The 16,699-nt window shown below is 36.4% G+C and overlaps 1 protein-coding gene across 1 annotated transcript; it reads right to left on the bottom strand.

The window, feature by feature from the left end:
- Window positions 1–13,140: 13,140 nt before the first annotated feature.
- On the bottom strand, window positions 13,141–14,079 carry LOC112082029 (uncharacterized mitochondrial protein AtMg00810-like). Its single transcript, XM_024149115.1, has 3 exons — window positions 13,778–14,079; window positions 13,480–13,722; window positions 13,141–13,366 (listed from the first exon to the last, which is right to left on the bottom strand). The coding sequence occupies exons 1-3, from the start codon at window positions 14,077–14,079 to the stop codon at window positions 13,141–13,143; spliced, it is 771 nt and encodes a 256-aa protein (XP_024004883.1).
- Between the last annotated feature and the right edge of the window lie 2,620 nt (window positions 14,080–16,699).

Below are 16,699 nucleotides of genomic sequence, written 5' to 3'. Positions count from 1 at the left end.
GTTTTGAACAAGATTGCTTAAGTAATGAAAATCATGAATTGACCAAGAAAAAGACAGTCAATAAAGATATTTAAAAATAAGGCATGTGACTAAATCTTATTGTTTAAAAGATTTGGTTCTTTTATAGTATATATGTATATTTTTGGTATAATTTTTTTCTTTTAATCGTGTGAATAATATTTCTCTATTACAACATATAATTATATCCACATACAAGGATTCACAACAAATAATTCTACATCATGTTCTTGATAGATAGTTTTATTTTGACTAATGGATCACAGTGAACGATTCTACTTGCATCATGTTTAAAAAAATTTATAAAATTTTCAATATTAATTTGCATTCTCTATTTTTTTCGACATAATTTGCATTCTCTATATTAATTTCTATTCTCTAGAAATAGTTGTTTTAAGTATTAGTAAACCCATTACCTAATGATTTTTTTTTTTAACTATGACAGTTATTGTAACGCGCGAATAAAAAGACTATTGAAAAAATCTTTTAACTATGACATTATTGCCTAAGTTTCTAAGAACATCTCCATTCTTAAATCTGGGATGGGGTTTTTAAAGTTTTTTAATTATAAGTTTTTGATTAAAAAAAAAGTTAAGAATTTTTATGTTTTTTGCCTCTCCATCCTTGAATCTCATTAGGGTTTTTTTTATAAAAATTATTTAATATACGTAATTATTGATTTGATCATAATTATAAACATACAAAATTTAATAAAACCATCTTAATACTGCATTACATGAACTCAAACAAAAATTGTTTTATGGACAGAAAGTTGAACTTTTTTTAATAAAACCAATTTTAGAGATAGAATATTGGGCATTTTTGTTTTATGGCCCATTCCCAATTTTTAGCCCACACACACAAAAAAAAATTTCACCAATGCGATTCTACCACATTTTTAAGAATCTCCCTTATATGGAGTTTTTATCTAAGAATTTAAGAACTCAGGTTCTTAGCTTTTTAATGTTTTTTTAATTATTTTATTAGCTAATTTCCCTAAAAACCCCATTACATCCCAGCGATAAAAATAATTTAAGAGCATGTACATTAGAAAACCTCTCATTGAGGTTCTTAGCAATACTAAATTAATTTTTCTTTTTACGATGAATAGTGAAAAACTTCTTAGAGCATGATTAACGCTAAAACTCATTATGGGTCTTTTAGCTATTATTTAAATACTAGAAAATGATATGCTGCCACCTGTCATCTTGAGACGTCTCTTAATTGTCCCCAAATAAGAGACGTTTTTAATTTTGGTCTGTGAGTTTTTAGACTTTTATTAATTAAAAATTATAAAAGATCATGTGAAACCTGCGTTAATCATGCTCTTAAAGCATCATTAACGGTGAGACCCATATAGATCTCTTAACTATTTTTTCAGCATTAAATTGAATAAGAAATTTGGATAAAAAAAACCCCACACTTTTGGACTGTCCAATGGAAGAGATTCAGAGTTTCTTTAAAAAAAATCTTCATTTTTGTAATTTGAGCTCGTTAAAATTTTTGGCCCAAGGCCCAGTCTTCTTTCCCTTCTCGTTTTTTTCTCCTTTTATCGAGACACATGTGTATGACTGTATGTATCTCTCTCTTCCTCGACTGTAGCTGCAAGACTAAGGGAGAAAGAGAGAGAGATCTGCCGCTGCTGTCTCGCCTTCCCGTGTCACTGCTGCTGCGTCACCACCGCGCACAATCATACGCCACCACCGTCTCTGCACCACCACCAGTGTGCTTTTCACGCCATTAAATTAGTGTTGTCGAGAGTGTCGGGAAAATATTTTCTCCCAAATCTTTTAGCAAATAAAAGGCTGCCACGTGTGGGAGGAAACGTCTCTAAAAGTCGCGAAATAAAAAACGTTTCTGCCAAATAAGAAACGCGGTCTCAATTTATTATTATTTGGTTTCTGCTAGAAACGCAGTTGGAGACTGCGTTAATGATGCTCTTAGCGTTTTGTGCCTCCATTGGTGAATCCCGTTTACGAGTTTTTAAGAATAATTTTTTTAAAAAAAAAAAATTATTTAGTTCTTAATTTTAAACATACATTTCTTATAAAACTAGATTTTTAATTCATTACATAAAATTTAAAACATGTAAAATATAGATATTAAAATCGTAAAACGTTTAGTTGTAATCTTGAGAAGTACCAAAATTGTTCCATATATGCTCAATTAAATCTTCTTTCAATTTTTGATGTATTTGTCTATCACAGACTTGATTTTGAATGCCGATCATATTGTCGAGATTTGTAGGCATATCTCTAGAATACGTCAAATCCACTTGTGAAGTTCTGCTTGCTTCTCTTTGTTCGAATTCTGATATATCATACTGAGTGTAGCTATCTCGTTCATTTTTTACTATCATACTGTGCAATATGATAAATGCTCACATAATCTTTCCAATTTTTTCCTTATCCCAGAGAAGAGCTGGATTTTTGACAATTGCAAATCGAGTTTGCAGAATGATAACACCTGATTTTGATCATATTTATGGATCACTTTTAGTATCTTATGCAGGTGTTTTCAATCAGTTTTGAAGGTTTTATAAGTGTTTTCCATGTTTTGGAGTTTTAAAAGACTTTTCAGGTTACTTAGGCAAAAACAATGCGAATTGGAGAAAAATCAACTTTTGGCCAATTTTGGACTGTCAGAAGTTTCACATGTTCTGCAGAGGACACAAGATCAAGCTCACCTTTTGATCAAGCTCAACTTTTGACACAAGATAGAGGACACAACCAGCTTTCCAATACAAGTAGAATAAAAGCAATCTAACGGTTGGATCTTAAGTTATTTCCAATTTACTGAAGACATGTTCTGTAGTCTCGCAAAAGAAGCAAGAGAAAGAATGAAGTTTGGGCATCATAGACCAACCACCGCGGTCCAGGAGCTCGTGACCGCGGTGAATACCATCCTGGCCACGCCTCAGAACCTCCAGCCATAGTGGATCCATATTTACCAGCCTTGGAGAGCCCAATTCTGCGACAAGCCCATAAACGGCCCAATAGGCTGTTTTCAAGCCCAACTCATTCTCTCTGAAAAAGAAGCTCTAAGGACGACCAGAAACACTTGGAAACCTATAAATATGTACTTTAGAAGACCTAATTTCGTGTGTGCTCCTTTCTCTTGATAAGGAGGCACCCAACTTTTGTTTCTTAGGTTTAGATTAGGGAGATAGAGAATTTTCTCTTGAACCTTTGCTGTTTCTTTTCATCTATCTATTCAGTTTATGCAATCTCTTTTACTTTACTGATTTCCTATTTCAAAACCAATGATGATGTTGTCAAGCTCAGCCATGTCTGAGTAGTCACCTTGCTGGGTGAAGAGGGCCATCAAAAGGGACCCCATGACCGATGACATCTAGATTTTTTAGGTTAAAGGATTTCAATTTTAAATGATTCTCCCATTCATCCAAATATCAATGCGGTAACGCTGGAGTAGCTAACCAGTGTCCGATCCTATGTTAAATCCGAGCCACGAGAGTGTTGTATATGGGTTTCCTGAATTGGATCCTATGGATGGCACCGTCGTAGGAGACGAAAGCTACCTATAGAGGATACGTAAGCCGAGATGGATTCCGAGCTGAAATGCATGATCTTATTCTGGCATGTGAGCGAGAGTTAATTGTCATAAATAAGTGATTAGATGATTAGGGTGATGAGAGTTGGCTAATCTTAGAAGTGTCTATCCTAGTTTCAGAATCACAGAAAATCCTTACCTAAATTCCTTGTGTCATATATCATGAATCCTAGAGATGAACCCTAATGTCTGCCATGTTTTTCATCCTTGTTTTTATCTATTTTTACTTCCTGTTTAGCTTAGTAAAACCGTGACACCAAAACCCCATAAAAAACCCCAATGGTCTTTGATTTCGATTACTAATCCAGTTTGAAGTTTCTGCAGAAAAGACAACTTTTCCTGTGGATCGACATCTAAGTACTACAACGCACGGCTGTGCACTTGCAGACACTAGGGTTTATAAATTTAAAACTATTTTGCGACAGCAACCCTAGCTCGCATCAAGTTTTTGGCGCCGTTGCCGGGGAGAGCATCGTTCTTGCTTCTACCAAACTTCATAGGTTAGTAAATCCGAGTCTTAGACGCCTTTTTCTTTTAATTTTTCATTTTGTTTTTCTTTGTTTCAGGTTTCTGGAACATGTATTCACCTTGGGAGGAAGATGAAATCATTGGGCGAGGGTGTTATTACCCGTGTGTTGCTCAATACTCTCATTCATACGCCTACAGTGAATCAGACGACATGGATTGGAACTCTCATCAGAACCATCACTATCGAGATGAAGTGTATTCGCCTATGGCAAGTCATCAACCATCTCACCCCCATCGATTTAGTTCATAACAAAATCGGTTAAGTCCCAAGCTTAGTCGACTTGTTGCTGAGATGAATCAGCAAGCTGCTGAAGAGATAGATAGTATGCTTCAAGAGCTGCATGAATTCGAGTCTAGAGATGATGGATGTTGGGTAGCTTATGAATTAGATGGAGAAACCTCCTTCAAATTTGTTAAGAATACCATGTCCAATGAAAGTCTCTTGGATCCTAATTCTCCCATCATCGAATCCCTTGACCAAGGAAGAGAAGAATTTGTTTCTGTTCCCAGCAATGACCTCATCACTACCAAACCACTCGAGTGCCTCGAAGTAGATGAAGAGGATCACAATCCTCCTGTTCTTGACGAGCCAAAGCCTTCCTCTGTATCAACTCCTCACAACTTTGAGTATGAGAAAAATCTCATGAAGGATGATACACTAATGGTGAAGTCGCTGATTGAAGCTCCTGAAGAAGAGCAAGGAATATAAGTTCAGGATTCTCTTTGTGACATCAAATCTGATGTGATTCAAATACCAAAACTCTCTGAGGGAACATGTATTTCGAAATCTCATTCATCTATGGTTTATATTCATGTTGGAGATCTTTCTACTGCAGCTCTATTTGGTTTCACGCCGAGTTTGCCTCTTCAAGTTGAAGATTGTCTTCTTCCTAATGATTTCCATGTTATGGAGATGAGAAAGGATGCAAAGAACTCTCTTTGCCTGACCATAAGCAGTGGAGAAGAACCAGTTTTTGATCCTGGAGGAGCTACAAAGGTCCCTGAAAACATCCTAGAAGAAGGTCCACCCTTCACACTTCATCAAAACATCAACCAGAGAAGTTCAATGTGCAACAAGATTTCTTTTGATGCACACTTGATCTTTGCTCATATGGGACGTGATCAAGACTCAAATGGAGCCAAAGTGAAACATAGATGGCCCTCAAGACTCTTTCCTCAAGACTTGTCACAAGGAGAAAACATTGAAGATTCATATCCCAGAGAAGTTCCAAGACTAGTCTTTGATCGTGGAGGAGACAATTCTTTTGTAGGTATGTTTTCTTTTAGTTTTTTTTTTCTTTTTCCAATAATGTTTTCTTTTTCTTAGTTTTAGGTTTTCAAAAAACACAAAACACAAAAAAAAAACTGTTTTACCGCGGCCCAGAGGACTTGACCCGCGGCCAGCCTCACCTGTACCGCGGCCACGACCTCTTGACCCGCAGCCAACCCATCTTCCCAGCCACTGCCAGCCTCACCTTCACCTGGCGACACATTTTAAAGATTTCCTGAGACGGAGGTCTTATACTTCGATTCAGACTTTGGTATCTTCACCAAGTTTGTCGAGGAGAGAGTATCTTTCCAGAACACTTGGAATCATAAGATTTGAAGCCGTGATCTGAAAGTTATGGCCGTTTGAATATGAACTTGTCTTGCAGCTATACCAATCAGATGCACATCAAAAAACCGGCAAGAAGGAAGCCTTTCTCCCATATTCAGCCGGACCCTTCATAAAAGTTGAATCTGTTTGAGTCACCGATCTTATGGAGTTGGAAAATCAGGTATTGGACCTTTGAGCAAGAAGTTATGCAAGTTTTGGTGCAAGTGGTCTGTACTGGTATCTGTTCAAGGAGATCCACAAAGACCAACAATGGCATCTCTTCTAGTCAAGAATTTCTTTTCATCATATCACCTCCATAACCGTTCTAAAACCCATCTGCATCCAGGTAAGTCCTTAAAAACTTTTAAAATAAAATTTTCTTAGGAAAAACACCTTTTTAAAAGAAAAAGAGGATTTTAAAGATCAAAATGTCTTTTTCATCATCTTCTCCAACAAGCTTGGAGATTTTGAGAAGAAAAGACCAGATTTCAAACTTGACAAATCCTTTCAAATTTTCAAACCTGTCTCACTATTTCTCAATGGAGATTCCAAATCTATCATCACATCACACTTTCATCAAGGTATGGATCCAAATTTCTCACTTTTTCTCATGAACTCAAATTTAGAGTTTTCTTAGAATGAGTAGAAATTTACCTTAGGATGATTGAAAATTGTCTTTGAGCTCAAGACTACACTTCTAGGTAGTTCAAATGCATGATTTAACACCTAGACCCCATAGATTTGTGACTTTCGAAATCTGAGATTTGAACACTTGAGAAAATCGAAATTTGGAGAACTGTTTGATTCAGCTTAGCAAGTCTGGATTGTTTGGTCATTGTTGATAGATAACTTGATTAGAATGCATATGAATGAGCATTAAAATAATCTTGATTTAGAAATCTCATATGTTGAGCATCACTATATATATCGAATTTGACCAGGAACTCCCAGATTTTGCAATGTTGATACAATAACTGTTTGTTTGTCATTTGAATGTATTTGAGATAGCTGTATGAACATCTTTGCTCATAATAAAAGATTCAAAATACAGCCTCATTCATTCTTGGTCTCGAGAATTCTGTTTTGCAGGTCATGGAACTTTCTCTAGCATTTCGCATGAGCACTATGGTGAAGAGACTCATGCAAAGAACCACAGATGCAATGATGATTCCTCTGTCACAGAGACAGACGATAGCCATGAGACATAGGCGCCCATCCATCACCTCATCATACCCACGGTTCTACATCATTTTCTTTTCTTTTCTTTTAGACTCTTTTGTTTTTTATTTACCATATTCTCACCAACTTTTTCACACTGGAGACAGTGCGATTTAAGTCTGGGGGAGGATGTTCATCCTTTACTAATAAAATTTGGTTTGTTTCGAGTTTGTTTTTCATAAAAGGTTTTCAAAGTTTTAAAAAGTTTTTCAAAAACAGGAACACTGATTTCAAAAACAGGAACACCAAAAACAAAACTATGATGAATAAGACTCGTGTGCTTCTAGACTTTACATGCTAATTCTTTTTGTGGTTAGTACTAAACTAGGCGGTAGCTAGAGTACTTGCGCTACGAACTCCCACCAGAGGATTTCTATTCATGGAGATATTTTCTACCAGAATATACTAGCTCATTTCACTTGAACATAATCTTGACATCTAATTTTCTCATCATTGGTTTTAGGCAGGCATCATGATATACATCTAGGACATCTTTACATCATTGTTGCCACTCCTTGTTGTCCTAGATGGCCAGTTCATCTTTAGCTGGTACCACACCCTTTACCCAAACCTTGATGTTCAAACCTCATGCATTCTCTCTTTAGTTTGTATCGACAGATATGTGCAAAAACGCCGGAGAGGGAGGAACAACATAGTTTTCAGTCACTCAAGAGAAAGACTGAAGGAATTTGGGAAAGTGGAGCATCAAGAATATATCAAAGCTCAATGGTGCCTCAAAAAGCTCAATCATAAATGTCACTTTTGTGCTCCCTAAGACTCTATATCAAAAGGCGGTTTCCTTTTTCAAAAAAAAAATAAAATCAAAAAAAAAAGAATGTAAGGTAAGGAAACCAAAAGGCTAAAGAGTCTAGGATAGCCAAAATTATTTGGATAAGGCTACAAATATTCATTGGTGGATCATTGGTTTTAAAACCTGGACAAAAATCTAAGTCTGGGGTAGTCATGAGGAGAAAGACCTTGAAGGAAGGAGATCAGAAATCTTAAGGCAAGAAGAATGTGACTGGAAACTGTGGGGGCATCAACAGTTCCATCCTCTCTTGCTGTTTTGCATAATGTCTTGTCTCTCCAGAAAAAAGTAACCCTAAACACTGAGAACCTCACCCTTTAAACAGCCATTTTGAATACCTAGCCCTGATTGATTTACTAAAGTCTTTTTGATGAGAACCACTTGAACTTTTGAATGACTGTTAAGAGCTAGTTGACTGGAAGATAGGTTTAAGTGTCTAGACTTTCGCATGACGGATCAACGGACTAGTTATGCTTGTATTTTGGTGAGAATTTTCTAGACTATACCAGATATGAGCATAATGACTAACTTTGGTTTAGAAGCATGGTCTCTGAGATTTTGTTAGTTTCTGGGATTTTCAAACCTCTTTTCTAGAGTTAGATATTCTGTTTTGTTTGAGGACAAAAAAAGATTTAAGTCTGGCAGAGTTGATAACACCTGATTTTGACAATATTCATGGATCACTTTCAGTATCTTGTGCAGGTGTTTTCAATCACTTTTGAAGGTTTTATAAGTGTTTTCCATTTTTGGAGTTTTAAAAGACTTTTCAGGTTACTTAGGAAAAAACAATGTGAATTGGAGAAAAATCCACTTTTGGCCAATTTCGGACCGTCAGAGGTTTCACATCCGATGAAGACTTTCTCACCGTCTGATCAAGCTCAAATTTGGATACAAGATAGAGGAAACAACCATATTTCCAATACAAGTAAAATAAAAGCAATCTAACGGTTGGAGCATAAGTTATCTCCAATTTACTTAAGAAATGTTCTGCAGTTTCGCAAAAGAAGCAAGAGAAAGAATGAAGTTTGGGCATCATAGACCAACCACCGCGGTCCAGGAGCTCGTGACCACGGTGAATACCATCCTGGCCACGCCTCAGAGCCTCCAGCCATGGTGGACCCATATTTACCAGCCTTGGAGAGCCCAATTCTGCAACAAGCCCATAAACGACCCAATAGCCTGTTTTCAAGCCCAACTAATTCTCTTTGCAAAAGAAACCCTGAGGACGATCAGAAACACTTGGAGACCTATAAATATGTATTTTAGAAGACCTAATTTCGTGTGTGATCCTTTGCCCTTGATAGGGAGACACCCAACTTTTGTTTCTTAGGTTTAGATTAGGGAGATATAGATTTTTCTCTTGAACCTTTGTTGTTTCTTTTCATCTATCTATTCAGTTTATGCAATCTCTTTTACTTTACTGCTTTTCTGTTTCAAAACAAATGATGATGTTGTCAAGCTCAGCCATGTCTGAGTAGTCACCTTGCTGGGTGAAGATGGCCATCAAAAGGGACCCCATGACCGATGACATCAAGGTTTTTTAGGTGAAAAGATTTCAATTTTAAATGATTATCCCATTCATCCAAATCTCAATGCGGTAATGCTAGAGTAGCTAACCAGTGTCCGATCCTAGGTTAAAGCCGAACCACGAGAGTGTTGTATCTGAGTTGCCTGAACTGGATCTTTTGGACGTCACCGTCGTAGGAGACGAAAGCTACCTACGGAGGATACGTAAGTCGAGATGGATTCCGAGCTGAAATGCATGATCTTATTCTGGCATGAGAGCGAGAGTTAATTGTCATGAATAAGTAATTAGATGATTAGGGTGACAAGAGTTGGCTAATCTTAGAAGTGTCTATCCTAGTTTCAGAATCATAGAAAATCCTTACCTAAATTCTTTGTGTCATATATCATGAACCCTAGGATGAATCCTAATGCCCGGCACGTTTTTCATCCTTGTTTTTATCTATTTTTATATCCTGTTTAGCTTAGTAAAATCGTGACACCAAAACCCCATAAAAAACCCCATTGGTCTTTGATTTCAATTACTAATCCAGTTTGAAGTTTCTGCAGAAAAAACAACTTTTTCTGTGGATCGACACCCTTAGTACTACAAAGCACGGCTGTGCACTTGCAGATACTAGGGTTTATAAATTTAAAACTATTTTGCGACAGCAACCCTAGCTCGCATCACAGAACTCCAAAAGCTTGCTCAACATCTTTTTGGACTGATTTTTGATATGTAGCATATAACGATGTTTTTGGACCTTGAGGAATTTGAATAGATTGTATAAAAGTTATCCATTTTAGATAAATACCGACTGTGAGGTAGTACAACAAATGATACCCGTGTCCGTTGAACCAGTATTACACTTTTGGAGCTCGACCTTGTAATATGTCATCAAAAACAGGTGAACTATCAAGAACATTAATATCGTTAATGGTACCTGGAGGTCCAAAAAATGTGTGCCATTGTGATGCTACAGCCTCTAAGACGATTGTCGGTTTTCCAGAACCATGTGCATATTGTCATTTCCAAGCGGTAGGACAATTCTTCCACTCTCTATGCATACAATCGATGCTTTCTTTTATTCCGAGAAACCCATATCTCTCCAAGATTGATATTTGGTCGCCTTGGTCCATTTCAGTTTGGTTTTCAGCCCAAACTATTTGATTCTTGATCGTTATAAGTTATAACATATACGCAAGTATAAACTATATAACCCATTAAAGTTTGAGATCTTCAATCCATTTTTTGTTATGTTTCTTTTGTCATAAACTCCAAGCATACTCTAAACAAATGCACCAAAAACAGTATTTTTTGCTAGAGTAATTTACCTTCCAAAATAAGCCAGAGAAATTTTAACAGCACGTAAACATAATTACATAAACCATATGAATCTTTTCTTCAATATCATTTAAGATAAATAGCACTATATATGAAAAAGAATATGGTAAGAATTAGAACAAAAAAAATCTGTTTTTGTATTTGTTAGTGTTAACTAGACGAAAATACGTACATGTCACCCAAAATGTTTTTTTATCATTGTGCTATACTGTTATTTATTAATGTAGCATATGTTTGTTTTTTTTTTGTTAAATGATCTTCATATTGAAATATATTTTTTTGGTTTTTGGGCTTACAATACTTACACTAAAACAAGGAAACAAAACTAAGCCCATAATAGGCCGACAAAAAAAACCAGAAATTTAAAGCGAGCACACTAAATCTCCTAATGGGCCCAGATTGCGTCCTATCCCGATCTGGAAAGACAAAACCGCAAAAATCTACAGAGTTCGAAAACCCTAATCCGCCTGCGACGGGAGCATGAGCCGCCATCAACGAAACTTCCAAGGGAGATCTGAACCGCCATTTTGAATGAAAGCACCGCTTGATGACGAAAACATCAACCGCATGGAGAAATACAGAGCCCACCAAGAGGAGCGTTGGAGCGCGATTTGCAGAGCGAAGGAACCAGATCTGGTTCATGCCGCCACCGTGATTCCCTTCAGACCCGCCACCGGCGGGTTTACTGAACAATCGACAGCGGTACCTGATGCCTCCAACTCACCTCCTCCGAGAAACGCTTTCAAGACCCGTCGACGTCTTCAAAACGGCGAGCTTTACTCAACGCTCCTCAGCGCGCCGCCGCAGAGCACGGCTTGAGCCTCCACCTTGACACCGGGAGACCAGCAAACAGACCAACACGGCGTAGCCACCGAGGGGTATCAACGACAAGCCAGAGAGGAACAGAAACCGGCCGTAGTCCTTGATAAGACTGGATCTGCAAGGGCTGTCGACAACCGCCAGAGGCGACTCCGAGATGCTTCGCCGGAGAGACCACCGACACACCAAACAGAACCGAGACAGAAGGCAAACCGCAGAGAGAGACACCAGGCAAAAGAAAAAGTGAGAAGTGAGGGCCCTCTCACGTCTCTGGCTAGGCGCGCTAAAAACCGGAGAGGGCTAACGGAGAAAACTAGGGAGGAGACCGGCGGCTAGGGGAGTTGGGAGAGAAAGGCCTCTCAAAGGCCGAGCTATTTCCAGAGCATGTGTTTGTTAGTATGAGTTCTACATTTCAACATCTTCTATTATTATTTTAGGACAAATTCGAAAAAAACCTTTGTATCATATGATTTACAATTGTGTCATTTTAAAATGTAGCAGCTTCTCAAAGAATTTTTTAAATTAGAGTCAATTTACTAGATTAATTACATCATATGCCATTAATATTAATTTGATAAAATATTAATTTATATTAAATATATATTTAATACTCAAACATTTAATTTATAAAAATATTCTTTCTTTTTGTTTCTTATCAATATATTAATAAAAATTTAATATATAATATTATTTATGTTACTAAATATTATTTTTTTATCTCATCTTTCTTTAATTTTTTTCTTTTTTTAAATAATCATATTATCTATTTAATAATAAAAAAATCTAAATATTTTCATGCATATTATAATTCATATTTTTTTTTATATCAAAGCAAAGTATCTTAATCTGATGTTAGACCGGTTAGATAGAACATATTAATATAATTTGATATATTTAATGTATAATTTTATTCATATAAAAATACTACTAAAATAAATTATAAAACCAATAACTGTCTAACATTTATGCAATTGTATTATAAAATAAATATAACTTTAATCATTATTTACAATTACATAATTATTATATATATTTACAATTATAAATATCAGATAATATTTTTATAGTTATATTTATATATATTATATTTACATATTCAAATAGAAGAATTATACTTAATATTTACTCTACACATTATGCGGATAAGCACCTAATATTATCTTATTTATTAAAATTACAAATATAATAAGAAATATGAATTATGTTATTTAAATATGTGACAATATATTTAAATAACATAATTCATATTTCTTATTATATTTGTAATTTTCCATGTGATTAACCTTCCACATTTCATAATACTTTTTAAGGATTAATGGATATCATATCACACACAGACATAATAAACATAAATATATAGCTTATATGTTCACATGTTTAAATAACAAGGTTTTCGTGCAGAATTCGTGATTTCCACCAATAACACGTAATATGTGGGCAATGTAATTGGCAAATCGATCGTGTATTGAATCAAGAACTTAGATAAATGATTAAATAAAAGCAACTTCTTTTATTAATTTTAGGAAACTCATTCAAAACCTAAAGCTCTCTTTAATCTCTCTCTCAACTCATAAGGTTTACCACAACTTTGGCAACTCTTATAGAGACTAAAGACACACAACTCCTAATCCTAGTAGATAAACAACTTTTCCTTTTTCTTAGATAACTCCTAAGAACATTCTAGATAACTCCTAGATTTTTTCCTTTTCCTAAACTATTTAAGAAACTTGTTGCTCAAGCTTTGATCAAGCTTATTCCAACATTCTCCTCCTTAAGCTTGAAATCCTCTTTTGACAAGTCTTGAATCCCAATAAGCTCTCTCATTTCCTTGAACTTAATCCTCCCAAGTGCTTTGGTTAGAATGTCCGCCCTCTGCTCTGTTCCCGGAACATGTTCGACTTCGATCAGCTCGTTTTCAATACATTCCCGTATAAAATGGTATCGTTGGTGAATGTGTTTACTGCGACCATGAAATACTGGGTTTTTGGTAAGTGCTATAGCAGATTTGTTGTCAACCCGAAGAATTACTCTTTCACTTATTGACCCAAAATCTCACCGAACAGTTCCTGTAACCAGATCGCCTGTTTTGCTGTTTCCGTAGCAGCCATAAACTCTGATTCACACGATGAAAGAGAAACAGTCTCTTGCTTCTGTGAAGTCCAAGTAATCGGACACTCATTGAGGTAAAAGATGTGCCCTGACGTGCTCCTTCCATCATCCAAGTCTACGCCAAGACTGCTATCGCTGTATCCTATTAAACCCGGTTTTGTCTCTCGTCTGAATGAGGGGCCATGAGCTAAAGTCCTCTTGAGATACCTTAAAACGTGTTTTTAATGCTGCTTCATGGGACTCTTTTGGCTCTTGTATATACCTGCTTAATATGCCAACACTGTATGAAAGATCAGGCCTTGTTTGTAACAAGTACCTAAGACACCCAATGTTCCTCCTGTTGTTTGTTTCATCAACTCCCTTTTCTTCCTTTGCTTTAGACAGTTGAAGACCTGGGTCCATAGGTGCTTGTGCTGCGTTGCAGTCTTTCATTCCAGCTTCTTCAAGGATCTTTGTTGCGTACCTCTCTTGTTTTAACATAATGCCGTTCTCATGTTGCAGCACCTCTATTCCAAGATAATATGTGAGTTTGCCGAGATCGCTCATCTCGAACTTGGTCGCCATTCCTCTTTTAAACTCAAGAATCGTACTCACGTTAGACCCTGTGATCAAGAGATCCTAATCGATATATATATATACTTGTCGATATCTTCAAACAACTTGACTCTCTGGGACTAATATACATGATGCAATGAATGATGAAAGACATAGAAGAAAGCAAAAGAATGAAACAGAAAAGTTAATAAGATAAAAAGGAGGAAGAACAATGGATCTGGGGAAGAATCCCTATCTCCATCTGGGGAAGAACAAAGTTTGGTTGCTCAAAATCTCATTACAGGAGTACACACCCGTTTAGGGCTGCTAAACAATGTATTTATAGGTCCTAAGGTCTTCCAGGTCTCATTTAGGGATTCTCTGAAGAGAAATGGCGAAGTGGGCTTTGATGTTGGGCCTTGTGGCTCGTCCTAAGGTCCACCGGGGGTGAGAGTCTTCCAGGACAGGTAAAACATGTGTTTCCCGCGGGTGAGAGTCTTTCGGGACTGGTGAACTGGGTCAACTTGTTTTCCATGTATCTTTTGATTGAACCGTTGGATCTTTGTGATGTAAAGTGCTATGGAAATCTGGTTGTCTCCTGTTGATTGTTTCCAAATTTGAGCTGGATCAGACGGTGAGAAAGTTTTCATTTGAGGCTGAACTTCTGACAGTCTGACTATGAGCTAAAAATGTGGATTTCTTCCATTTTACCATCATATTCTCTAAATTTCCTGAAAAGAGCCTTGAAACTACTAATACATGGAAATCATAATAAAAGTTCCTAAACCAAAGTAAAACCTTTGAAAAATCATTTGAAATCAATGCTGAAAAGTGGTCAAAATCAAGTGTTATCACAAATTCCATCGTCATGTTGGTCTTGCCGAAGTGATCTTATTTTCTCGGCTAAAAATTCTCACATATCGATTATTTTTGAGTTTTCTTCTAGTTCTTCAAGTTTTAAGCTTGAAAATGAAATTCCGCTCGAATTGTTAGCATTTAAATCAAAACTTGGTCGAAAGATACCTATTTGAGCCCGAGAGATTTGATCGTCTGGTGGGTCATTCTTGCTTCCCAAGTCTTCGGCTCCGATTTGGCCGACAAGGTCGTTTATGCGGTGTATAACATTTAAATTTGGTAATATGAATTCGTCTGGTTCTAACGAGTTTATGAAGGTGTGCAATGCTCTTTTGTATCTGCTCCTGAGTTGTTTGTTTTTGGAACGAGTCATGGCTCCTTCCTGAACCGTTGGCATTAGATCCAGTAAGCTTTTAGGGTCGATGTCTTGATGTGTAATCATTAAACCGTCAATATACATTTCAAACCAATGGATCAGTTCAAAGAGAGATACATGATTCTGACTCAATCATGTTAAAGATGAGTACATGATTTGGGTAGTCACTAGTTGAACCAAATATGATATTAAGTCAACACATTATGTAATAGTATTATCTAGGGCTGTAATGCCACAGATAGCATTAGATCTCCTGTTAATTCGGATTGGATTCGATCTAATTAAACCACATGTCAGCCTTGCATAACATCTTAAACGAAACTTCCATGTTTAATTTTTATTTTGTAGCAGAAAGGGTGAAATTATATAAGGGATGACAGAATTTGAAAAAATAGAAAAAGAAGTATTTATAACCTGAAATATAATCTACAACAAAACCCAACAAAGACCTTGTCATACTGAACCAACGCCTTGAAAATCGAAAATGAATATACACTTCAAACAAATGGATCAGTTCAAAGAGAGATACATGATTCATGACTCAATCAAGCTAAAGATGTGTACATGACTTGGGCTAATCAATAGCTGAACCAAATATGACTCAATCAAGCTAAAGTTTCCAGTACTACCTAGGATTGTAAAGCCATATATAGTCATACGAGCATTGAATCTCGTGTTGATTTAGACTGGATGTCGATCTAAAACCACATGTCGGCCTTGCATAAAACCGTAAAAGAAATTTCATTTTTTTATATATATTTTGTAGCAAAAAGGGTAAAATTATGTAAAAGATATATGAATTTTGAAAAATTAAAAAACCAATAAATTTGAAATTCATGGTCGATTTTGCTCTTTATTGCCCGTAAAATGTAAAATGAGAAATATACTAATTTAAGTTTTTTGGGTGCTTTATCCTTGCATTGCGCTCGAGGGGATTTACTACGAGAAAAGTGATGGATTTGCTATACCTCTTTTCTGGAATCGTACTAGTTTCTTTGCTCATGTAATATGTGGTCGGCATCGAGATCCCTACACCGATTTCGCTTGTTTGTTTGATTAACGCTGGCCTCTAGATTATGAGCGACTGAGATGCTGATGTGAATCTACCAAACGGTTGTAGCTCGGGTTGTTATGTGAATCTATGAAACCGTCTGAAGGGTCTCTTGCGTCTATTTCCTTTCGTAGCATGGTGCCTTGTAGTCTATATTATATTCTCTAGTTGGAGCTTCAAGATCATACTCTTGGTTCATAATGTAATGTTTCTCAAGGTATTATTGATTCAAATATGTTTAATTCTCAGGTACACCATAGTTGACAAGTGAAATTTCTCATTCCAGATAAATGAGACTTTGGAAGTTCAGGCCCGATCCATAGCACAAGCGAGATAATCCACTAATTAAGTCATCTAATTGGGAGAGC

The sequence above is a fragment of the Eutrema salsugineum genome, unplaced genomic scaffold (genome assembly GCF_000478725.1).
Source record: "Eutrema salsugineum unplaced genomic scaffold, Eutsalg1_0 scaffold_1, whole genome shotgun sequence".
NCBI lineage: Eukaryota > Viridiplantae > Streptophyta > Magnoliopsida > Brassicales > Brassicaceae > Eutrema > Eutrema salsugineum.
Note: the sequence above shows the minus strand (reverse complement) of the source record. Positions and strands in the feature narration are given on the sequence as shown.

Coding starts and splice junctions, on each gene's coding strand:
- LOC112082029 (XM_024149115.1), bottom strand. CDS start 14,079: ATGGCGACCAAGTTCGAGATGAGCGATCTCGGCAAACTCACATATTAT. Junction 13,723..13,777: donor AGTGTTGGCATATTAAGCAG/GTATATACAAGA, acceptor ACACGTTTTAAG/GTATCTCAAGAGGACTTTAG. Junction 13,367..13,479: donor ACAGCAAAACAGGCGATCTG/GTTACAGGAACT, acceptor TCATGGTCGCAG/TAAACACATTCACCAACGAT.